The sequence below is a fragment of the Ambystoma mexicanum genome, chromosome 9 (assembly GCF_040938575.1).
Source record: "Ambystoma mexicanum isolate Mex_15411 chromosome 9, UKY_AmexF1_1, whole genome shotgun sequence".
NCBI classification, from domain to species: Eukaryota; Metazoa; Chordata; class Amphibia; order Caudata; family Ambystomatidae; genus Ambystoma; species Ambystoma mexicanum.
In genome coordinates, this window is record NC_090931.1 from 666,830,565 (window position 1) to 666,856,388 (window position 25,824).

The window sequence follows — 25,824 nt, forward strand, 5'->3', positions numbered from 1 at the left end:
ACAACCACACAACCAACTAATTCAACACATTCTAAAATGGCGGATATCCAAACCAAGGTGATAGAAACTGACAAGGGCTACTACAGGTTGCCCCGGCAACCGAGATCAACAATATTAGAATAGCAGTGAAATGCTGGCGCATCGCCGAGATGGTCCGCAGCTGACAAGCTGTCCAGACATGTATTTAGAGGTATGTGGTGGCATATACCATGTTCTTTTCACATCCTTTGCTCTATGCTTCATAATTATTCTTCACATTCCAGCCGCATGGCAATGCAACTTAAGTCCATATATAATTTGAATATGGCAGCGAGAACGCGTGCACAGTCACTATTTTTCAGGCGAATAACACCAGATCAGTAACCACAATCTTTTTGTTCTCCAGCACGTATGGATCGTTGTTTATGATGCCTATGCCCTCTATATTTACATATCCGTACGCATAAATATCTGTACAGTGCAACGCACACAGTGATTTATTGGGATCTTGAAGAGAAATCTAAACGCCTGCGCACACGCGTGTTTTACAGTCTGCTAACATTTTCAATGGAATGTCCCATTAAAACAAGCTTTGCAATATTATTTCTTTCACAGCGGGATTGAGCCCGGGTATTACGTTCAACTCTCATTATGTCAGAACACTTTGGCCTACTTGATACAGGTAATGTTTTTGACACAATCCATATTCATACTGAATGGACTCTGAGATTTGCCTCAACATAGCGTTACCACCGTGCCTCACCATTATTCTTTTTATAACATTTTTCGGCACATTACAATTTGCAATACACCATTAAACTTTTAACACGGCTATTCGTACGTTTTACATCATCTATTGCACAATGACAAGAGTTTTTATAACGTGACAGTTCCCACTATCATTAACTTCATTCTTATTGGCCAAGTGCATTTTCTATATATGTACATATCTTACCTTTAATTTTCTGCAATATTTGAGATAAACTTCTAAACTTTTTGTTTGAAAATGTTTTTCTTTCTTTTCGCTCTACCCCGTTGAATCCGCCCCCATTCCCCAAACTTTCTCTCTGTCCAACATTTCCACATTCAAAAATGTGACAATGATTGAACTGTTTAATATGTTATCCCACCACAAAATGTATGTATAACAGTATAAATGTGCTGATAATATGTGATAGAGTAAGCCCTGATTTGAAAAAGGCAATGATGTACTTGCCGAAACACGTGTCACCTATGGGCAAAAACATGATTAATATCTATGATTTTGTTTTTGATTATTAAAGAAGCACTTATCTCAAGTATACTTTCTTAAGTGTGGCGCAGAATCAATTTTTGGAGGGGCGCTTCCAATACCTATTGAGAGAGGTGGGGTTCTGACCTCTGTCCCTCCTGAGTCTGCGACTCTCTGACTTTTTTCTCAGCCAATAACTATTCTTGGGCGCAGAGTGACATTAGGTTGGTGCTATTTACCCACTTTTGTCTTTACTATTGTCAGATGGTACTTGTTACATGCCTTAAACCCCAAAAGCTTCTGGCTCATTGTTAGGGATAATTCTCTGTATAGGCTAATTTCCCAAACCTAGTGAGTCCCCCAGCAGCTTTGCTGGATTTTTGGGGTTTAATTTTTTCTCCTGCTAAGAGTGTGACTCTTTTTCTCCCACTCTTAGGCATGATTTGAGAATGTCCTTTGACTTTGTAATGTGTTTTATGGGCTATGGGGTCTTTTACTCCATAGGGCTTCATGTGTTTTTGGTAAGTGTGTTACAAAGCACCCTCAGTGCAGTAGCACAGGGTTGTCATAGTGGCCCCCAAACATAGACTCCATACCCTGGGACTGACTACTGTCTCCCAGGGCAAGTAAAGTCACCATTGACTTTACTAGTCTTAAATTGTGAACAGAACCAGTACAAACCATCATATTGTGGAAGTACTGGTAGGGGTAATTCGATTGACCCTGGGTCTGTTTTTCAAGGGGGCACTGTCCAGTCCCCCCTTGTCGAGTTTCTGGCTGGTGGCAGTGGTTACCATGCGAAATATTCCACCGGAATATTTCCTATGGGATTTTCCCATTCATTTTAAACACACCACTTTTTTGGTGTAATGTTAGAGATACAGCTGGGTTATTTATTTAATATTTATTCCCCGGTTGGGTCTTTTTGTTAGGACTCGGTTTTAAAATGGCGTTTGTGTTCGCCTCTGTAACTCCAACCCAAGTCGAGCTTTGTTCAACTTTTGGCGGGCTTCTGCACAGAAGTCTCCAAAAGTGGTGCCACTCTGTCTGGGTCTACAGGATGTGTGGGAGGGCGGAATAGGCACCCTGGATTGAGTTGCCTCGGCAACTCAAGTCGCACTCTTGTGTGATTGGCCCAGTGCTGAGCCGCGCGGCTCACCACTTAGCATGTTTGAGTGACAGCTAGGACTGATGATTGGGGTTTTCTGCATAAAAGCAGGGCTTTGGGGACTGGAACTTCAGAAGTCGCCACAGGATCTAAAGAATCCGAAGAGGGAGAAGCTGAGCCGACCTGCAACGACGACACCACCGGTGGAGCCCTGCTGAACCGAACTCACCACTTCCCAACAACAGAGAAGATCTTCTTCTAGGAGTGTCTTCTTCCTTTGAGCAGGTGGGGTTAACCAGTTCGCCTTTTTTGCCTTCCTTGATCGTCTCGTGGTCGAATCGCCCGTGCTAAGCACCCCGGCGGCCGGATAGCCACGCTTCACTACTACCGCGAATAAAACGGTAGTACCTTTTAACCGGGAAACTCTGCGGCTGGTTTCTTCCCTGGCAGTGCAACAACCTCCAGCTTTCCTCCACGTCAAGATCTTCTCTTCCCTGGACGAAGCACCGACTTGCACCCGCTGCCAGGAACAACTGCCCCCGCTGGAGCTTTCTCACCATTTCAGGTACTGTGTCCCGCCTGGTCTCCCTTGCAACAGACTGTTCAAGGTGTCCCGTAAATCCTTGACTCTCTATCCTGGGGTGACCTCAGACCTGTTAACTAACTTTTCTGAACTGATCCAACTCCTTTTTGAACTATCTGCAAAGACTTTTAAAGTGTACTTCAACTGTGTGATTTTGGGCACATTCCGCCTTGCTCTCTCCAAGAGTGGGCCTGGCCTATGAACTTTTTGCTCTACAGTAGGCCCTGCTTTTCTTGACTTGCTGTGGTTCTTTAAACGTGTTGGTATTGTGTGTTTTCCTATTTCTGCCTTTTCTCTCCCTTTTTAAATCATTATTGGAGTGCCATCTATGGTTAAGTGCTCACCTCTGTTTTGCTAAATAAGTGGTGTACTAACTGAGACTTGTCAAATAATGAATTAGGGAGGTGTATATATTTCTAGTGACTGTGTTTGAACTTGCTTGACATATTAGTGCCAGTGTATTTTTACAAGTGTGTTTTTAAATAAATATTTATATACTTTTATACCAAAGCTCTGGTCAGTGTTTGCTTGTGCTACTGTCTTTTGGTACCTAATGTGTATACTCTATATACTGCCTAACTCTTCTTGAGAGAAGTCTGACTGCTCAGCCACAGCTACCAGGTAAATCTGGGTGGTACAGACTGCTACCAATTGGGTTTACTGCTAACACCTGTAGTCTTAAACTTTTTGCAGTGGTCCCTAAGGGAACTGCACAAATTTCTGCCTAACACTCATTTTGCCAAAAGGTTTTGAAAAGAACCAAAACACATGAAAAAAGTCATAACAGAAGTTTAAACTTGCATGACCGTAGTAGCATTCAGACTCTGAACATGCTCTGGAGTCCACGCGTGTTGGGTCGTACCACTTATAACCTGGCCACTGTCACTTGTGATGGAGGATGCAAAGACACTCTTGTGGCACCACAGGTATGGTTGACCTCACCCGGCGCCATGCAATCATGATACTAAATCTTCTGGGGCCTAGTGAACTGGCTAGACTTTTCAAAGATAAGGAACAGGGTGATTAATACTACAGTTTTGTACCAATGAGAAGTTGGTGAAACCATACAGGCACCCTAGAGGCTGGCCTCTCAGAACTCCATAGCAACAGTGGTTTTGAGCATCCCTAACACAGTGCAAGAGAGTTGCCTGATTTAGATAAGTTGCAAGTGGTGCGATGCAACAGCATTTTTCGGAAACAATTAGTAAGCATATAATGATGGTTCCGGTTGCCATATTCTGTTAAAGGAAACTAAACCTATTTCCTTCCTTGGAAAAAGAACATTGCTCTTGCGAGGTTTATCTTTTGTCTTTCACTGCATCGCCACTTGGAAAACAGACAGACAATTTTCAGAAAGCGAAACTTGGAAGACTGTCAGATGTATTATCTGGTTTTGTGGTCACCAGACCCAAATTCACAATTTATCAAAGCAACATTGGAATGTGCATTTGTGGAATCTGTATTAACTATTGCGGATAATATTCACTCGCAATTTACATTGCAAAGGCTTGTGAGTCACATCAAGAAGGGACAGTAAAATGAATTTCATGCTGTCCTTGTGAATTACCAGGGAATTAATTAAAGGTTTTTGACTGCTTCTGTGGCTGCAAAGCATATAATGGTCATTAATTGTTTAGGGCAATGTTAGATGGATTTCCAGAATTAAGCCTCTGGGTGGAGTCTGGGAGGCCATCCTATTATGGTGTACAGGGAAACACTGAGAATAGCCAAACCCAATCTAGGGAAGGTAGTAGACTGGCAAGGCTTGATCTCAGGAGGGCTGTGAGAGTGGTATATGGCTACAAAGAGTTCACACAGAACTCCACCAATAATTCAAGTTAGGCAGGTAAGCACAAACAAATATAATTATTTATTAGCCTTTAAAATACACTAAGCAAGTACAATCTTTGAGTCAAATATTGCCACACTGTTAAGATGATTTCCAAAGTCAGCCCCTGGAGGGAGCTATTTAGGAGGCCACCCCATATATGGTAAATATGGAAGAAACTGAGAGGTTAGCTAAAACTCAATCAAGGTAGCTGAAGGAGCAGTTTAGGCTTAGTTTCAGGAAAAGTCAGAGAGTGGTAAAGGGCTACAATGAGTCCACACAGAACCTGTTAGTAAGTATTGTGAGAAACCTGAGGGCATCCTCACTCTTATTCCACTGGGATCCACTGCGCAAGTGGGCAGGGAAAGGCCATCGCTGTTGGATCCCGACCATAGGGGCGGGGAAGTGAGGGAGGATCTCCTGGTTGGAGGGTCCTTGGGGACTGGGAGTGGGGTGCCTTTGGCTGAGACACAGTATCCCCCTTTTCCTGTTAGTGATCAACCCAACCTCCCCCCCCCCATCTTCATGGGCTGTTATAAGCCAGCTTTCCTCAGTTTGCCCCATTCGACTTACTACAGTACTGGGACGAGGAAGAGACCTACAGGGTGCTACCAGGATCAGGCATATCCGTTTAACAATAGCCATGCAATACTAATGAACAACCCACACCTGAAACCTGTCAAGAGGTTATAGGTGTACGAAAATAGAGGAAACTAGCAGGAGAGAGACTTGGGTTCAAAACAAAAGTGTGGGTTTAATCTGATGCAGGAGAAGGAGTCATGCTGCCCACATCCATGGAAGGGAGAGCATGCCGAGACTGAGAGCCGTGTGAGGCTGAGTTTTGAGACTGGCAGTGAAGCTCAGAGTCCCTTGTCTAACAATGGTGCAGCGGGCAGCCGTGCTGGCAGAGCCGTTTCCAAAAAGGTCGAACAGGACTGTTTGTTGCCTCCGGGGGTAAGGTGTACCATGCAGTATCTAAGGGGCAGTACGGAAGCCCTTCTGAGCAGAGGACGAGAGGCATCGTGCAGAGGGAGGTGCTGTCGCAGAAGCATAAACTGGTGAGTGTCAGCTGGGAAAAGGACACCAAACCACTTTGCTCGTGAGCGCAAACGCTAGCTGCAACAGTAACTTATAGATCATTGTTGAACACTCTGAATGCTGTGAAACTTGCAAATGGTTAAAATGTAACAAGCCTCTGTTAAACTAATTGAAGAGCCCTTCAAACCAAGTCACAAAATGGAGGCTGAATATGTTATTGGAAGCTAAAGGCATATTGTAAGACTATTAATGAAGGCAGTACGGAGTGGTCGTGTGTCTCCAAGTAAGGAAGGAGAACCTTTTCGAAAGTCTACGGTAACTTGAATTCTTATTACTGAAAAATATCCTATGCTGAAGTGATTGCATGCCTTCAGTTAAATGAGGGGTCGTTGTTGAAAGACATAGGGCCTCATAAGTCCGGTGGTAACCCGCTGGTGCTGCCGGCAGGTTGCCGCCGGACTGAAACACTGTTTCTGCTGCCTGAGAGCCCGGTGCCACTGGGACATTAACAGTCCCGGCAGCCCGGAATATCAGGCAGCAGACAATGTTGTATCCCATTCCTGTGGAATCCGATAGGAATGGGTGCACCGTTATCAGTGGTGCTTCCATGGCAACCCTGCATTTGTCCTAAAAGGAAGGGTTTTGACATTTGCAATGTTATTTCAAACTGATGGATTATCATACTTGAGTTAGTTTGAAATAACTAAAGACCTGGTGAAATAAGAATTGAAAAGGAGTTACAAGTTGACATGGAATTGTGTTAAACATTTTGAAACCATCAAATATCAGTTTATGCATCAGAGTCTGGGGGGAGTGAGCTCTAAGACCATTGTGCGGAACTGTATTGACCTTGGGGAAGGGAACCTAGATACCGTTGGTGTGGAACTATTTTGAATTTAAGGAAAAAACTCATCCTTTACGTTGAAACTGTTTAACTGTGTTAATCTTGGGGAAGGCAATCCCGAGATCATCTAGAGCTGGAAGAAGCATGCACTTTATTTTTTAACACTGTTACTTTGATTGCTGATGTCCCCTCACACTGCAAAGATTAGTTGTGAGGGCAAGCATAGGTTTTGGACACAGACAGATTCCTAAACTGAACTCTTCAACACAGACGTTTCTTCGTTTTATTTTGGTAGGGCAATCCCAGCTTTGCATTGGGCAAGTTAGGCCTTTTTCCATTCTGACATTAAAGCTAATAAAATAGATGTTTTGAATCGGTTGTCTGTGTCCTTCGTCATGATGCCTTCACAGTATACAAAAATACAATTATTTCTTAGGTCTTTAGGAACATACTAAGCATATAAAATACACAGGTAAGTAATGTAAATCAAAAACCATATCACATGTATATATATATATATATTTCACCTTTAGAAATAGAAATACATATGAGTAAGGTACCAGTGTTCAACAGGTGAGTAATCAGTTTCAGGAAAAATAGGTAGAAAAGGTAGAATACGAACAAACCCAGTTCCCTCTATCTTATAATGTCCAGCCCTAAGATGTATGGGGCCTTGTGCCTAAAAGTCACAAGTTCCAAGCTATGATTTCGTCAGGTAAGTTATTTTAGAACTGTGTTAGGGAGAATTCTCTGTAAAGGCTAATTTCCCAAACCTAGTGAGTCCCCCAGCAGCTTTGCTGGATTTTTGGGGTTTATTTTCTTCTCCTGCTAAGAGTGAGACTCTTTTACTCCCACTCTTAGACATGATTTGAGGTGTTTCTTTGTCTTTCCATGTGTTTTATGGGCTATGGGGTCTTTTACTCCATAGGGTCGTATGTGTTTTTGATGTGGGTTACACAGCACCCTCCGTGCCGTAACCCAGGGGTGTCGTAGCAATGCCGAAACATAGACTCCATACCCTGGGACTGACTACGGTCTCCCAGGGCATGTAAAGTCACCATTGGCTTTACTAGTCCCAAATTATCAACAGAAACCAGTACAAACCATCATATTGTGGACGTACTGGTCGGGGCAATTCGATTGCCCTGGGGTCTGTTGTTCGAGGGGGCACGTCTCCGTCCCCCCTGATCGAGTTTTGGCTGGTGGCAGTGGATACTACTTTTTATATTCGACCGCGAATATATCTCTATGGGATTTTCACATTGTTCGAGGCTACAAACTTTAATTATTTAATTCTTATAGCCTCGAACATACCGCCGGTTTATTTATTTTATATTCATTCACCGGTTGGTATTTTTTGGCAGAACTTGTTTCTAAAATGGCGTTTGTGTTCTCTTCTATGACTCCAACCCAAGTCGAGCCCTTTGTTCCACTTTTTGGCGGGCTTCTCCACAGAAGCCTCCAAAAGTGGTGCCACTCTGTCTGGTCTGGGTACCACAGGGGATGTGGGAGGGGGTTTAGGCACCCTGGACTGAGTTGCCTTGGCAACTCAAGTCGCACTCTTGTGTGATTGGCCCAAGTGGTGAGCCGGCCGGCTCACCACTTAGCATCTTTGATTGACAGCTAGGCTGAATTAATGGGGGTTTGCTGCATAAAAGCAGGGTTTTGGGGACTGGAACTTCAGAAGTCGCCACAGGACCTAAGAATCCGAGGAGGGAGAAGCTGAGCCGACCTGCAACGACGACACCACCGGTGGAGCCCTGCTGAACCGTCTCACCACTTTTCCCGACGACAGAGGAGATCTCCAGTCCGGAGAGTCTTCTTCCTTTGACTGGTGGGGATAACCAGTTTTGCCTTCTTTTCACCTTCCTGGAGCATCTCGTGGCCGCCTTGCCCGTGCCAAGCACCCCAGCAACCGGAACACCACGGTTTACCACTACCGCAAAGAGAAGGGTAGTACCTTTTAACCGAAGAACTCCGCGGCTGGTTTCTTCCCTGGCAGTGCAACGACCTTCATCTTTCCTCCACGGCGAGACCTCCTCTTCCTCTGGACAAAACACTGACTTGCACCCGCTGCCAGGAACAACTGCCCCCGCTGGAGCTTCCTTCACACTTAAGGTACTGTGTCCCGCCTGGCTTCCCTTGTGACAGATCGTTCGGGGTGACAGTAAAGCCTCGACTTTCTAACCTGGGCTAGCCTGGGACAACCTAGCTAACTTTTCCTGACTTTAATTTCATTCTTTGTGTGCAAACTATCTACAAGACTCTTTGGGCATAACCCCACTGTGTGAACCTGGACCCCTTCTGCTTGCTCTCTCCAAGAGTGGGCCTTGCAATTGACTTCCTTGCTCTCCAGTAGAACTCTGCCTATCCTGCCTTACTGTGGTTCTTTAAAAAGTATTGAAATGTGTGTGCTTTCATAACTCTGCCTTTTTTCCCTCCCTTTTTAATAACTTATTAGAGTGCCATTTTATGTAAAGCGCTCACCTCTGTCTGAAAATAAGCGGTGTTTCTCACCAAGACTTGTCTAATAAGCAATTAGGGTTGTATATATATAATAGTGACTGTGTGCTGAATTTACTTCTCTCTTGATGCTAGTGTAATTTACAAGTGTGTCTCTAAATAAATAATTATATACTTTTACACCAAAGCTCTGATCAGTGTTTGCTTGTGCTACTGTATCTCTGTACCTATTGTGTATACTCTATATACTGCCTAACTCTTCTTGAGGGAAGTCTGACTGCTCAGCCACAGCTACCAAGTGAATCTGTGTGGTACAGACTGCTACCAAGTGGGTTTACTGCCAAACACCTGTAGTCTTAAGTCTTTTGCAGTGGTCCCTAAGGGAACTGCACAGGTTTCTGCCTAACAAACTAATGCAGTGGGCTGTGCTGGTGCTTTTAAAGTTCCTCGAAGGAAGGTAAGTGTTTACTCCAGATTAGTTAAGTACCCCTCTCTATCCTATTCCCAAGGTAAGCCCTAGGAAAGTATCCTTAGCCCGGGGTTGAGGCCAAGCAGCAAGAAGTTAGGGACACGGGCTCAACACCCAATTTTACCCTATGAAGTACGGAGGGAGGGGGAGAGCAGAAGCAGTTATTTTTTTTTATTATCAGTTTTAATAAATATCAAACTACAACATATCGCAGAGCAAAGTCAAAGTCAGTCTCATTAACTGTACTGGGGGCAGAAACAGTTATGTTCACTAGCCCCCCCTGACTCTGATTCTTCCATGTTACACTGCAGGTCTTCAGGACTTTGCTAGGGACACAATCTTCTGTCCTTCCTTTGGGTGAGGGAAGCCCAATGGTCACTGGTATAGAAGTTACTTTTCGTGTCAGCAGCTGGTTGCGGTATTCCAGCCAGCTTTGAGAAAAAGACCTCCCTAAATGAAGAAAATAGACAGACCTCTGAAGGGGATGTGGGTTGTTTGCCTGCAAATGTTTGGCTCGCGGGTGGACTACCCACAGTGTAACTGCTTGGGCCCCTGTTCTGACAGTTCATTAAAAACAGAGGCCGAAGCAGTTTTTGTCCTCGCCACCAATGTTATGGATGCAGAGAATACCCCCGCAACCACTGAGGCCAAGATACCGAACATGGGGAGCTGGGGACACCCCCCTTGCTCTTCATGTTCAGTATTTTCAGACCCAAATTGATCAAAGAAATGTGAACTAATGGCAGTGACCGAATTCGGTCAAATCTACCATTCATTCACATTTTTTTGATCAATTTAGGTAATACCTTCAAGACACCTCACAGGGCTGCAGAAAGATTGTTCCAGTGTAGGTCACCATGGTCAGGCGATCATTCAACACAGAAGCAGTCCCACCAAAGCATCCCTTGTAGTGAGATGGCTAAAATTGTAAGGACAGGTGACATATGGCATAAGATGAAGATCTTGCAAGTCCTAAGGCTCTGCTTGGAAATATGACAGGCTGCAATGTGGTAGCCCAAAGGGGAGCTGGTCACTCCACCAGGTGGGTCCAGGGACACTTCCAAAGGCTTCAAAGGTGTGGATCCTCTGGCAGGGGTAGAGACTGGTTGCTCCCACTGGTAAAAGGGTCAAAGCACCAACAAGGGTCTTCTGATATCAGGCAGAGGTGCAGGGCTTCACCAGGCCAATGGCTGGAGTTGATGCTGGTCAGCTGGAGGGGTCCTCCTCGGGTCATCAGCAGCTGCTGCTCTTCATAGAAGTCTTGGTTCAAATGATGATCTGTCGAATAGCTGCAGGAACTCTCCCTTTATCCAACATTCAGGCTAGTCCAAGCCAACCAATGATAAGCCTCTACAACATTGAAGCAGGCAAGGGTTTTCCAATCCTGGACAGCCAATGGTCATCATATCTGCAGAGTAACAGACTTTCAGGCACCAGGAGATGTTGACTAGGACCAGACAGTTTCAGCCCCCTCCTATGGGTCACACACACAAAGCCCACTTGCCCGTGAAAGCAGCAGCTTTCAACGGTAAAGGGGTTACCATATATTTCATTTCCTGACCTGAGAAGGAAGCTAGAAGGCCCAAGAACAAGATGCCACAGAACAAGCGAAAATCCCAAGGCACGACCATGTTAGGGTGCTAGCCACCTTCCGTAGCCATTTGTGTTAAATGCAAAAGAGCACAAGAAAAATATCACAAAAACGGTAAAAAACACGCAGGTACACCAGCTTTTCTTGGGCACATCGCCAAAGTAACCAACAAGCCAATAGGTACAAAGTTATAAGGATACACATTATCTAAACTGCACTTCACTGTAAGGTGATGTGTGCAAATGCACAAATACAAGAATCCAAACGAGAGACAAAGTCTCTCAGTACTGAGAATCTTAGAGACTAGTCCGTTTCCCCATAAGAAGCAGCGAAAAAGGTGAGGGGAGTAAAGCAGAAACCCTTACTGACCTCCAAAAGTCAGGACAGGGTTAGAAAATAAGCAAAAAGACTGGAGGTCCGATAGGAATCTATGGAGGGAAAGGTACAAAAAGAAAAAGCGCTTTTTCAATGTTATGGTAGGTTTAAAAAAGGCATGAACAAACTCTTTAATCTGAAATATGAGACTAGGACACGCCATTTCAAACTTACAAGCCACACAGTGCAGTCCAGTAGACATCCCTGGATGCTCACCCCTGTTCAGAGTCACTGAGCAATGTACTATGGGTATGCAAATTAGCTGAATGCATTTTACTCCAGGAACTTGTCTGTCTTATATGGCAGCGCTATTTTATAAATAGTTTATCAACCCAAGACAGACAGCTCGCAAGGATGTAGACCACCACAAACACGCTCACACACATTAGGGATCAATCAGTTAGGTATAGTGTAACATCCTTGTGATTGCACCATTGGGGTAAGTTTAACAAACACCATCAATGTTATGATGGGTTTAAAAATGCATGAGAAAAAATGCTTCTACCTCAAACGTGAGAATAAAATGGGCAATTTAAGATAACCTGCCGCACATGCTACAGCAGTACCCAGTAGCGACCCCTGGGATTTCACATCCAGTTCAGAGCCCCTAAGCAAAAGGATGTTGAAGTAAGGGATAAACCAGGACACAAATAAAACATGAAGTACTGTAATCAGTATATATCTTGGGACGTTCTTTTGTATATTTAGCAATGCACATGCTTTTTTCTTCATTACCCTGGCTCAGGAGATTCTGATCCAGAGTCAGTGCGTGGACTGCAGAATGATCTCCGTTCCCGCGGCTCTGGAACTGTGCAAGATTCAATTAAGCTGCCCTCTTCAGGAAGATCAGGGAACAAAAACCTAGGGAAGAAAAGATAGATCATATTTAAACATTAGTTTTACAGGATTAATGATTAAGAGACTGCAGCATGATCTAGAGATGTGATGTAAGAAAGACAGCAGTCTGGCATTTTGCCAACCCAGCAGCAATGACTGAAGAGTTCCCTGTAGCTAACTGTGATGAATCCTGGGGAGTCATCACTGATTCCCCAGTAATGGTCTCCTCCCACATTGCCAGGGGATGGCAGCTGCTACCTGATCCTGACCCTGGGGGTGGCCATTATGAGGGAGGATCATGTGGGACGGGACAACTATCGGAAGGAGGTGATGACCTCCATTAGGAGAGACATGGTATACTCACACGCCCCTTTGAAGAACCCACTATAACACCTAAAATGCTAATGGAATACTGTCAATCTGAGCAGAATACCATTACACATAATGCTGAATGGACATCTTCTGTGTCAAATGTTTTTGATTTAAACACAGATCCAAAACAATATAACTTTTAAAGGTTTAACATTTCTATGTACTTCAACTCCCATAAAGCCTCAAGTACTGAGACGAGTAAGAGGAAAAAGGAGTGAATGTAGATTGAAATGAATGCGGAGCCGGCTGGAGAAATGAATGAAGGTCTGCAAAGCAGGGGAGACCTTCCCAAAGTGAAAGCTTCCTGCATCCATGCGCCACAATTCGGAAACGCCATCAAACACTGGTAAGTCTGCCCATAGGTTGTGGGATACCCGGGGCCTGCCGGCAGGCATATGAACAATTGAAAACGTATTCTGAATACCATCCAAGTAAAGTAAATTACACAAATCCTCATATAAGAGAAGTCAATATGGGGAAAGTTGGAGTAAATATTATCACCAGCAGATGAACATTAATTAAGAAGTTGAAAGGCAAAATCTGTACAAGTCCCCATATATGTGATGTCAATTTGGGGAAAATTGGAACACGCATTGCCACAAGCAAATGTATACCAGTGAAGATGTAGCACCTAAAGTCAATGAAGTATAAACGGTGAAGGAGTACAAATGTGTTATACTGAAAGAGAACATTGAAGGAAGTCCTGGTGAAAGAAGCACATCGGGCAGTGAGCCTTTTGGGAGAAAGATTCCTGGCAGTAGAGTATACTAGGGGATCTACAAAACCCAGAAGGGGATTCCTGGCAGGGGAGTATACTAGGAAATCTATTTTGAATTTGAGAAGGAGAATCTTGCAAGAGGTTCTGGTGCAAGAAGCACATCAGGCAATGAACCTTTGGGAGAAAATACCAGGCAAGAGAGTATACCAGAACATCTGCAAAACCCAGAAGGATTCCTGGCAGGGGAGTATACCAGGAAATCCATAAAGAAGAAAATACCTTGTGAAAAGATACCTGGCAGCAGAGTACACCAGGCGATCTAAAGAATCAATTGAAGGATTCCTGGCAAGGGATTATACCATGCAATCATTCTAAGAAGTGGTTGTGTATCCCTAAGAAAGTGTTGTGTGAAAGAGACATGTCTGCTACTCTTAAAGAATCATTATTTGAAAAGGACACTTTCACTATTCTACCTGAAATAGTCCAGGGGAAGGTAACCACCTCCTGGATTCAAGGATTGTTTACCGAATTTTCTCATTTGATTTTCATTTCCTTTTTTTCTAAATCAAAATCAGAGACACTTAACTTATACCTTTAATTGTTCATTTCTAGTGTGAGGGTCAGATATGTTTTGGACACAAGGACAGTTTACATAATTTTGACAACAAGACACAGACTGATCTTTAGGTTTAGTTTCCTAGGCAGGGAAATTCTCTTACCCAACCCCTTTACTTTAATAAAATGGCTGATGTTGAAAATACTACAACTTTGAGTCTACCTCTCATTTCAACCCCTCGCATAACCCAGGACACTGTGACTAATGAATAACTTGGAAATATCTCTGAAGGAAGTGCCATATTAACTGTGGTAAAGTCATTGCCCTGACTCTGCCCCAGAGCACACTCCTTTTACTCCTCCTGATGACAACATGGGGCAACAAGAAGGTTTGAAGCCAATGAAGGTTTCTAGAAACTTTATCTTCCATGGTACCACCTTCGCTTTTCACTGGACTAGTCACTAAAACCTCAGATCCAGTCAGACAAAGGGAGACCCACAATTGCAGTCTCCATACTGGTCCTAACTGGTTTAGGCCAGTATACGTCCCAGGACTATCTTCCTCACTTCCTGTGGGGGTGGCTCTGGCGAAGTGGCAGACCTAGTGAGCAAGCAGAATGGTTTTCATATGACCCTTTGCCCCAGCCCCTTTTAGTGATTTACTGGTTGTCCTTTGGCCAGCCCCTTTATGCTTTATCCTGCCCCTGCTTCTCCTTCTCTCTGTTCCTGTTCTGTTCCTAAAACTTGGGGGTGGCAGGTCTGCCGACCTGCTGAAGGAATTTTCCCATGCATCCTGCCATGCTTGCCATTTTCAAAGCCCCCACTTGGCAAAACCTGCCAAATGCAGTGACTTGAGCATACCCTTCTTTGGGGTTTGTGCCTCTGGAGGACCAGTCCAGGCTTTCTGAAGACTCCTGGTGACTTCCCACATCTGCTGGCAGGCAGAGGTGACCTCCAGCACAAGCCTCCTAAAGCCATTTGACCTGTCACGCATACAGGGGCCTCGGGCAGGGGAGCAAGGGGATGCTTCTTGGCATGAGACAAAATGCCCTCAGGCAGAAGAACCCCGATGTGAGCCCCTAAGGAGTCCAATCCCCCTCAGACAAAACCCGGGGACAGATCCAGAGGGGTTCTTGATGCAAGCACTTGTTCTAGTCCCTGAAGATGCATTAGGGTGTCCCATAGTGAAGCAGTGGCTAGCCGCACCAGATCCATTATGGGCCCTCTGGTACGGCCAATCCCCAGGAAGGAATCACTCGAGCGGGATACTGAAGTAAAAAGAGTTTTACTTTGCTCCCCAGGTGTTTCCGGTGGAGTACCAACAAGCTCATCTTATGTGATGAGGCGACAACATAAGCACTTGAAAGTGTGTCAGAGAGCACACAGCGGTCCCAAAGACGAGCAGGCTCCAAACAGAATGAATGGGGGTCAGCTGCCGAGAAACCCCCGTGACACGACACACAAATCATAAAAAACAACTGATCTGGTGGACTGCCAAAGGATAATGGGAACAAATAAGAATTAAATAAAAAAGAATGCACGGAAGTGGCAAACGAAAAGGAAACAAAAGAGCTGTGCCTCAAGCATCCAACCCATTTGATGCAGTGAAAGGGACGGAGGGGAATGAGCTTGTGGAGGAGGCTAAGGAGGTGGATGTGTATGTGTATGTGTGGTTGTTGCCCAGCCTCCATGCGCACAATTTAAAGGGGATGAGCACTTTGCTGTGCTAAGGCTCAGGCCCAACCCCCTGCACGACAGGAACTCCCAGAAACATGGCGGAAAGGCGACTAGAGATAGGATTGTGATAATCTTTAATTTATCATCTAGTTGTTTATTGACGTGATATGTTCACAGAGTGGTGTTTCATGTTTATTTTTTAAAAAGCAATATGTTGATTTATTGAATGGGACAAGCTAGAGTTTATTTAGGACTTCATTGAAATTGGGCACCTGTTGACTGTTTTTAAAATGTGGGAATACAAACTATAAAAAGAAAGATATTTATGACTTTGCTCTAGTAGACCACTGTAGTTTGAAGGATTCTTTTGTTTTGTTGTATTTTAGGTAAAGCCATGATATCCCTTTCCACTCAATAAAAAAACATGTCCCTCTCAATGTTTGTATAAAATGAGTTTGAGGGGGGCCAGGTCTAGAACAGGACTCCCAAGCTCCTCTGTGAAAACTATAATAAGTAAAACCAGCTGGTTCTTTAATAAGGTTAATGAGAAACTCTGTTTCTTCAACTTCTGACACAGACACAGCAATGCCTACAGGAGTGATCAGGAGAATGGAGCGGCCGTGCCCGCCTGAAGTGCCTGCCTGTTACGCCTGGGAGACTCTCTCTGTTGTGTATTGAGGACGCTGCTGATTTCGTTTACGGACTGTGATTGGCTGCTGGTACCAGTGGGATCTACACAAGCCGTGTATAGACTTTCATGGCATTGGGTATTGATTGTAGTGTCTTTTTACTTGCAGAACCCGCCCCTTGTGCACGTAGCCAACGCTTTAAAACATTTGGCGCACGCGCCCTAGCGGAAGTGCCCGCCTGAAGTGTCTGCCTGTTACCCCTGTTGGGCTGACGGGCGCCGATAGGCGGCCTTCTGACTGTTGTTCACAATGCCAATAATAAGCTAAGTACATTGTTGGGGACGCCAGGGGGCTACTGCGGACATACTTGCATGGGGAGCATAACTTTTGCATGGAAAATTATATTGGGGATTTGAATTGCCTGTAATCACTTAAGAGGTCTGAGACGGGAAGCCTCTCCTTTACGCTAATATCGAGGAGACGTAACAGCTTTGAGTATATGTATAATCGCCCCCCAGTGAATGGCCGGGAACTAAGAACAGCAAATGCATTAGGGGTAAGAATGTATGACGATATCTTATCGGCACCGCTGGTCTTCACGCCGGTAAAAAATACGCTTCGAATGGCAATGAACATGCCGTTGCCGCCATCGCCTCCTGAACCCAGTGATTCACTGTTACTGGAGGGGGCGGCGATGGCTCATTCGTCCATGCTGTTAATGAGAGGAAAAGTGTCTAGTAAACAGGAGGTTGCATCGAGCTCCTCTTTGTTTGACAATATTCCTGAGGAAAACATAAGCAATGCCCTAATATCCTCCTTTTTAGGCACACCACTTGACTTCTTTTCAGTGGATAATGATTTGCAGAACTTGTCTCAGCCCCCACACGAGATCTCCCACTCACATGCTTCGGTAAACATGGAATTAGAACGGGACCAGAACACAAGGATAGCTGACACTCTAATTCAAATTCTACAGGAACTAAAAATTCATTCGAGAGGCTTTACTGAGCTGAGGATATTAACTGAGCGCCAAATAGTGCAAGCTAAATTAAGCTCAGAAATAATGGAATCCCTCCCTATAAAATTGACTACGCGTCTTCTTGCCTAGGGGATGATAACGGCAAATCCCGTTGAAAATGCCTCAGAGACTAACATGGGGGAATTGAATGGTAGGGGGTGGACATCTTCTCCCCCGACAATAGCTCCGAATTTATCGGAGAATCCATCCCTACAAAAACTGAAAGGCAGAGGGGAGGGCATAAAGGGTAAAATAGAACAAAAAAAGAAAAACACTACTAAAACCAAGAAAAATAACAAAAAAGGCTGTATCTCGTACGCTAACAGTCAAAATCAAGAATTTGCAAAACATACATGGAGAAACTTCATCAGGAAGGAGGTGGACCAAGTAGTGATTGCAAATTTGGAAGGGAGCGACTCCCTTAGTACCCAGAGCAAAGAGTACTCTGCTCCCGCCGATTCTCTATCTGAAGAAATGTCTCATAAATGGAGTATGAGCAATAAGGGAGAACCGCCTAATGTTAAGATTCTTGGTTGCCCCCTAGTGGAGGGGCAGGGGAAGGCGGGAGTAAGTGCACCTCAAATCATGCCCCAGAAGGAAATTTACGGTCTCTTCAACAAACCCAAAGACACCCCAGAAATGTCTAATCCTACTGTGGGGGCGGATGATCAGGTAGCAATAGCAGGTAATAATCTAGAGGGAGCCCGAGCACTCAAGAATGGGGTTGATCCGAGGCTGAGGGATAAGCCGCCCGCACAAGAGGCAAATATGGCAGGTGGAGCGGCTGGGATAAAGGAAATGGAGGCTATACCCAAATCATCCATTGGGGCCCTGCTAAAGCCGACAGGGGGCAAAGAAGATACGACAACAGTGGAGGCACATCGGAAACCAGTATTAGGGATACCTCAGACTGGTATGGGAATCATTCCCTCCACATGGCAGGAGGATTTGGCGCTCATGATCAGCAGGGCGGTGGAAGGGGCGCTGATGACTAGATTCAATTCTGACTCGAACCCTAGAGGGCGTGGGGGGTTCAGCAGAGGATAGGCCTATGTCATACCCAAGATGGGAAAAGGAGAAGTTAGATCTGGAAATAGTGGAACCGTCAGTGGAGAAACAAGCCAATACATCCCCTCAGATGGAAATAGGGGGGAGATGGTAGTGCCCCAGGATGTGCAAAACGCACCTTCCCTACCAAGTCAAGCACAGACAGTCCCATTGAGGGCACAGGATGGAGGGTATTCCCCGGATGCTCTGGAATCGACAACAAACCCATTCGTAGGGAGCGGAGGGAATAACTCTAGATCACCTAAACACTATATGGAGACGGATCTGAGGGATGTAGTTTGGAGGAAACCATGCTACATGGATTTCCCAAGTGTACTACTGTACCCTCTATTTGATTGTGGTAATCAACCTGCACTAAATAGGAACATAATTTTAACCCTCATTAACGATATTCCATCTTTGGTGGAATTGTCGTGCTTGGATATTAAGAGAGTGGATTTTATCCACCCGTATTGTTATAATCATGTAAGGGTTGTGTTCCACTCTCAGTTGGTCTTTCATAAATTACTAGCTGAATTAGATCAATTTAACAAAAGGGGGTATGATGTTCTGATCTTCAGCGATGGATCGAAGGTTCCTCCTGATAGTGAAATAAAAGAGATGTCTAGACCTCTATATCCTGGTGGATCTTTTCAAAAAAGGGGTCCAGAAAGTGTACCGGAACAGGAAACAAGTTGAAGATGGTTGGCACTGAGTCTACGAGACTCGATCTCCAAACTCCAATCACTCAAACAACACTATTAGGGACAGAAAACATCCTTTCACTGATTTGTTGGAATTCACGAGGGCATTCCTATCTTTCCTCTTCCATCGAATTGGGCTGTAAACTAAAGTCTAAACATATAATCTGCATCCAGGAGTCCTGATGACGTCTATGGAACAATTCGATGGCTTTGAATGTGTACCTCTTCTAGCCACAAAAGGTTTAGTGGGTCGTCCCTCTGGTGGTATTATTACCGCAATCAAGCTCAATTGTGGGATGGTGGTAAAAGAACTGTATAGAGAGCCCCCTTTTGCTTTGGGTACTTTAATAGAAATCCAAAACAATCCAATGCTGCCATACATTTTAGTATGGAATGTCTACTGGACTCCTGGATTTGATTTGTATGCTCTGTTGCTGAAAATTGAGATAACCGTGGAGAATTGTGTGGTACGCTTTCCAGGGGTCAAACTTATGTTAATGGGTGACTTAAATACGAACATGAAATCCCTGATGTCTGACCCAAAGGGAACTCTCACGGTGCCCTCCAATGTCTCAATAGATCGCCAGAGTAGAGGTGTGTCGAATTTTTGCACATCAGACAAGAAATTTGATTATAAGCTGTGGAATTGGTTTTTTAAATCATGGGGTCTGAGATCTGTGCATCAACAGCAAAGGTGTGATGCAGATTATATAACCTGGTTTGCGGGGAATAAGGTCTCAGCAATTGATTACATTTATATTTCTGAAGCGTTGTTTAATTCAATTGTGCACTTTGAAATATGCAGGACGGTAATGAGTGATCATGGTATGCTTGAGCTCGACTTGTATGTTGTGAGAGGAGTGGGAGCTCAAGTCAGGATGCCTCGTGATCTGGCCCCAAATTCTAGGGGGAATAGAATCATTTGGCATGAGGGAAATGTTGAAGCATGTAATAGGCTGTTGAGAAATGTTTTTTCCAGATCATCCTTTGAAGATAACTGTGAGAGTTTCTCGCACACAAATGTAGGACTGCATCTAAAACATTTAATAGATGAATCGGTGAAAAGACCTCGGAATACAAATGCAACCAAGCTACATGTTCATAAATATGACACAACAGTGAGGCAAGCTAGAATTATACTCCGCAGATTATTAAGGAAATTAAAACTTTTGCAAATCCCAGCCGCCTCCAAAGAAGAAGGAGGGAGATATTTGAAACAACAATACAAAAACTGGTTGCGGGGATTTATGTGTTAAAGCCCCCAGCATCTCTTCATTGTCTGCCTGATATAAGTTCAAATTATATCAGGCAGACAATGAAGAGATGCTGGGGGCTTTAACACATAATTCAGCACGCCAATTTTGGCGATTGATTAATAGATCGCTGTCACTGAACCAGGATTGCACCCTTAATCCTATAAACGAACAGATCTGGGCAAACATCATAACTAATTTGTATGCAAAAAGAGATCACGGCACAGGTTTGGTAAAATCCTTAAATAGTCTCCAATGGAAATGTAATTTCTCATATAGGGAAATAAGGAGGAGAATCACTTTATCTAACCCTTCCAGGGCAGCTGGCCCAAATGGTATATCCAAGTAATTGTTGAAAGGGGATCCGGACACGTGGGCCAAGGCATTGGAAATCTTGTTTAGGGATGTCGAGCGATCCAAATCCATTCCTCAAACGTGGAACATGTCTTTCATAGTGCCCATATACATGAAGGGGGACAGATTGCTTCCATCAAACTACAGACCCATCGCACTTTTAGACGCAGATTCGAAAATCTTCGCTAGCCTTGTACTGCAGCAAATTGAAGCTTGGATCTCCGGAAACAATATTCTATGTTCGAACCAATTTGGCTTCAGGAAAAAGTGTGGCACAATGGCTGGGGGCCTCCTTATAAATTTGCTACAAGAGATGGGTTGGAAAAAGGGTTCCTTACCAGTTTACCTGGCCAGTATGGACCTCTCATTAGCGTTTGATCGCGTGAATCGCGGACATCTATGGGCAAAACTCCAGAGTTTGGGTATGCCATCAGAGATTCTGGCAATCCTAATTCATCTCCATGAAGGATCCTGTGTCCGGATCAGACTAAACAATGATGGCCTCCTTTCTGCCCCAATAAAAACCTTTAACGGCTTAAGGCAGGGATGCATTTTTGCTCCCACTTTATATAATCTGTACACTACAGACATAGGACCATGTTTTGAAAAGGCTGCATTAGTACAACCTGCAGTTGAACGCAAAAAAATGAGTTGGTCCTCGTATGCGGACGATTATTTACTATTTGACAGGAGCCAGGTGGGCTTACAACGTTTGCTAACTGCCTTTCTAATTTATATGACGGAAAATGGTCTAGCGGTGAATGCTTTGAAATAAAGCGTGGTATGCTTCACTCAACATAGAAAATATCGTAAAAAAACCTGGTTTTTAGACAAACAGAAGCTGGAAATTAAACACAATATAATTTATTTGGGCTTGTTCGTAAATGATACACCTGAGAGAGCTCTTACCTTTAATCACTATATGATGAAAGCTAAAGTCTGTTCCCTCCAAATGCGAATAGTAGACCAAAAGTTTGCGGCTTTTTCATCCTTACTGCTACTGAAATACTATAAACTTAAAACTATTCTGAAAATCACTTATGGCATCGAATTCTCTTTTATTCAGTGTAAAATGAACTTAAATAAACTGGAATCGTTTCTGCTGCGGAAAATGGTATGGTGCATTCCTAATTGTGTGCCCCTACCGGCTATAAGATACTAATTTGGATTACAGTCTTTAAAAAGCATTATCGAATGGAAATGTTTGATGTTATTCCGAAATATCGTAAGCAACAATGGAGACACCCTATATAATGCTATGTCCACTTTACTGATCAAAGGCATAACAAAATCTGTTTTCATGGAAAAACTGGTAGAAATATGCAAAAATCTACTGGCGAAAGTAGGGGCAACAGTGAGCTCTCTTCTCCTCAATGCAAAAAAAGTTAAATTACTGCTAAGAAATTGTGATTGGGGTACCACTGTGGAGAAACTTAGTCAGTATAAATTGTACGGTCATATGGTGTCATTTTATAAGGGCGCGGACGTTCCGGAACCGTATCTCTACTCATTCCCTCAGAAAGCATGGAGAAACTTCTTTATGAGATTCCGTTTTAATGTGCTCTTAACAGGAGAAATTATGCTAATCAGAACCAAGGGGGCTGAGTCGGTAGCGGCTTGTAGATTTTGCAGAATAGTTGACATTAGTGAGTCACTAAGACATCTTTTAATTGATTGTCCCGCGTTGCTACAGGAAAGGCAACGATATTTTAATCGTTTTGTCTTTGACACCTCAAAAGTTGACCTTGAATTACTCTGGAAACGTATGTTGTTTGATAACAAAATTCCTCTGCAATTGGCGGTTGTTCGTTTCCTAAAGTTGGTATGCAATTTGGTATAAGATTGAGTCAAATACAAAAGTGTTTTAAAGCATATGGAAACCTTTTTTCATTATTTATGCAAATGTGATGAAATGCTCTGAACTGTTATTTCTTTCAAAATAGGAATGCAAATTGGTATAAGATTGAGTTAAATGCAGAACAGTTTTTAGTATTTGGTAAACACAATAGGGGATTGTTCTTGTTAATTCTTTCCCTTTTTTATCCTTTTTTTTTTCTTTGTGATTGTGAATGTAAATGTGATGAAATGAACTGAACTGTTATTTTGTGAAATGATTCTTTTATTCGCTTGTGTACTGATTTGTAAAGGTTTCTTTGAAACTATACACAATAAAAAAAATTAAAAAAAAGAAATAAAAAAAAAAAGAATGGAGGTTGTTGTATCCGACCGGCAAACAGGGTCAAGACAGACAAGCTTTAAAGAAACCACAGAGACTAGCCATTGAGAGTGGGAACTTCTTCTTTTGAACTAGAAGTTTGGGATTGAGAGAGCTGTACTCCAGAGTGAGTGAAAAATCAAGTCTTACATAATTGATGCCAAAAAGAGTATTGAAGGAGAAACAATCCTGATCATTCCAGAGAGGAAACCAATTTTGTCTAAGAGAGTTATTTTATTCAGTAAGAAACTTTTTGAAAGAACTAGTGAGAGAACCAAGGACGGAAAGTATCATAGGACCTACCACGTAAAAGGGGGCAATTAGGGTATACATCTGCTGCAGTTACTGAGTTACTCATTTTCTTTCTACAATAAATGGAACGACTTAGAACAAAACTCTTTAAACTCATATCAGGTTTGGTCTAGTCTGTTGAAAGATGTTCATGGAATGACAACACACCCATAGGGTGTAGGTAGTTAGGGATAAATAATGGAAACGCCTATGACTACAGCATAATACAGATATGTAGATGTGGTGCCACCATTATATAGCTGCAGAATTAATGGAAACACACAAGTTGACCGAAAACAATTGTCTGTATGGACAATTTGGCCGAATTCGACCACTACAAAAAAAATCGAAACCCATTATAGCGAACATGAGGAGCAGGAGTTGCTGTGGTATCCCCTCCTCTCCATGTTCGGTATTATGGGCTTCGGAGGTTGCAGGGGTGACAGGGATTTGGTTCAGTTGACTGAAGGTCAAATAGATTTGCAGCTAAATCGACTACTGTCAATTCCGCCACAAATCTATTGACAGACAAACACTGCAGATCCAAATTAATAGCAGCATAAAAAAGTGGTTGCTTCATGATAAAGATGCAAAAATGAATGTAGTATGGTATAGAGATGTGCAAGTGGCTGCAGCATGACATGGCGATTTGCAAGCAAGTTCAGCATGATATAGTGATTGCAAGTAACTGCAGCATGATATAGTGATGTGTAAGTAATCACGACAGATGTATGCAAGTAATTGCAGCATGATACAGAGGTGCACAAGCAGCTTCATCTTCGTATAGAGAAACACAGAGGGCTGCAGCACGATATAGGATTTGCAGGTGGTTGCACAAGAGGTGTGTGGAAATAACTGCATCATGGATGGGAAATGAGACCGTGTGTCGTAGCTGGATCTGAATTTAGAATTTGTGATGGCTAATATTGCTTAGCCAACTCAGTAAACCTCTGTAAAATATGCTTCCTGCAGGTGGTACAGTTTCCCAACTGAACAATGGGAACAAGAAGCTTCCTCTTGGTGGTGCTGCTTGGATCACTGCCTCATTTATTTACAGCCATGGATTCAAGCAAAAGATGACATTTACAAAATGCAGAAATACAATTTTCACATGTTGTGTAAATGCAGAAATTAACTCTGTTAGTATGAAATGGTTTACAAAAAAAATTGAAGTAAGTAGAAGTTAGAAAGGCCTTGGGGACTGAAAAGGTTTTTTATTTTAAATACCTTGAACTATCGGGCCTGGATACCAAAAGACTCTCCTCTATATGTGGCATATCAAAATTATACGGCTACCTTTGATTGCGTTTAACAGAATCTTCGCTGGGCTATGCTGGTCAAATCAGACATTCCATCATTTTTAGTTAGTAATCCTTTTCCATACTAATACTATTATTTCTATCAGGCTGGATAATGAGAGTCGCTATTCACAGAGTAGAACTACTAATGGATCTAGGTAGTTTCTTATTGGAGATTAACAACTTTCCTCCATTTATGGGGAAGACCAAGATTACCTGGTTGGCTTAGGCAGACAACCTCACAAATGTTGATATAACACCAGTCTGTCTGAAGCGTGTTTTTGACTGCAATTTGTGACTATTCTACTGAAAAGAATGTAAAACTGACCCCTGCCAAATCTTTTGTTATGAAATTTACTAAGGTTAAGAATACTAAAAATATTAACATTTATTGGCATCTTGATAATGTAAGTTTCGAGGATAAAGGTGGAATTAATTATTTAGTTTTCAGCTTTAACAATACAATAACTGAAAAGATCAGGCAACAAAACAGGAAATACAATTTGACCTTGACATTTTTTTAAAGTCTTTATGGTTCCTTGTGTCCCCTGGTTCATCTTTATAAACAGAAGATAGCTTCTACTGGACTTTATGGAAGTGAAGAACACGTTACTTACCCATGGCAATGTTCTTTCTACTGGATGTTCTTCACACGGATTCCTCATCTTTGATATGCCGATATCCTGCTTGCAGTTTTGGAAACCTTTCGACCGCAGAGGGGTCGTGCATCATCGAGTTGATGTCCCTCCATGGCTCCCATCCCTGTGCTCAGATGTGGTGTTGACGTTGGTATAAATAGCAAGCACTGCGCTTGTTGCCTCAGTTCTATTTTTTCCATCTTTCGCACAGCAGACTTGAGGATACATAACCTGTATAGGTGTTGAAAGAGAGAGGTCCAGCCGAAAAAAAGGTAGGCTGGGAGAGCTCAGGAATCCGTGGGAGGAACATCCAGTAGAAAGAACGTTACCAGGGGTAAGTAATTTGTTCTTCTAAAGGACTGTGTCCTCCCACAGATTCCTCATCTTTGATAAAAATAAATTCCCATAGCAGTTTGATAGAAGGTGGTCGGACCAGTGGATTTTGTTACTGGTTTATATTGTGCAGAACAGCTTTTACTAAACCTAGCATCCTGACCCAACAAGGTGTTCAGACAGTAATGTTTTGAGAAGGTGTGAATCGAAGACCAAGGGCCTCATTACGAGTTTGGAGGCAGCCATGCCCTTAATAAGGGCATGGCTGCCTCCAAACTCGGGTCCGGGTTCCCTGAATGGGGAACTACCGGGCCATTCCGACCCAGGAGGGCCCGGTATTTCCTCATTCAAGGAATCCGGACCCGGACCATCCCCA

At 43.4% G+C, this 25,824-nt stretch overlaps 1 protein-coding gene across 8 annotated transcripts in view; it reads right to left on the reverse strand.

The window, feature by feature from the left end:
• Positions 1-25,824, reverse strand: part of ALS2 (alsin Rho guanine nucleotide exchange factor ALS2) — a 1,241,906-nt gene that overhangs the window by 104,674 nt on the left and 1,111,408 nt on the right. For all 8 annotated transcript variants that reach the window (XM_069615500.1, XM_069615498.1, XM_069615499.1 and 5 more), the window contains one exon: positions 12,245-12,370. In XM_069615500.1, coding sequence (XP_069471601.1) covers positions 12,245-12,370 — 126 coding nt within the window. The remainder of the gene's footprint in view (positions 1-12,244; positions 12,371-25,824) is intronic.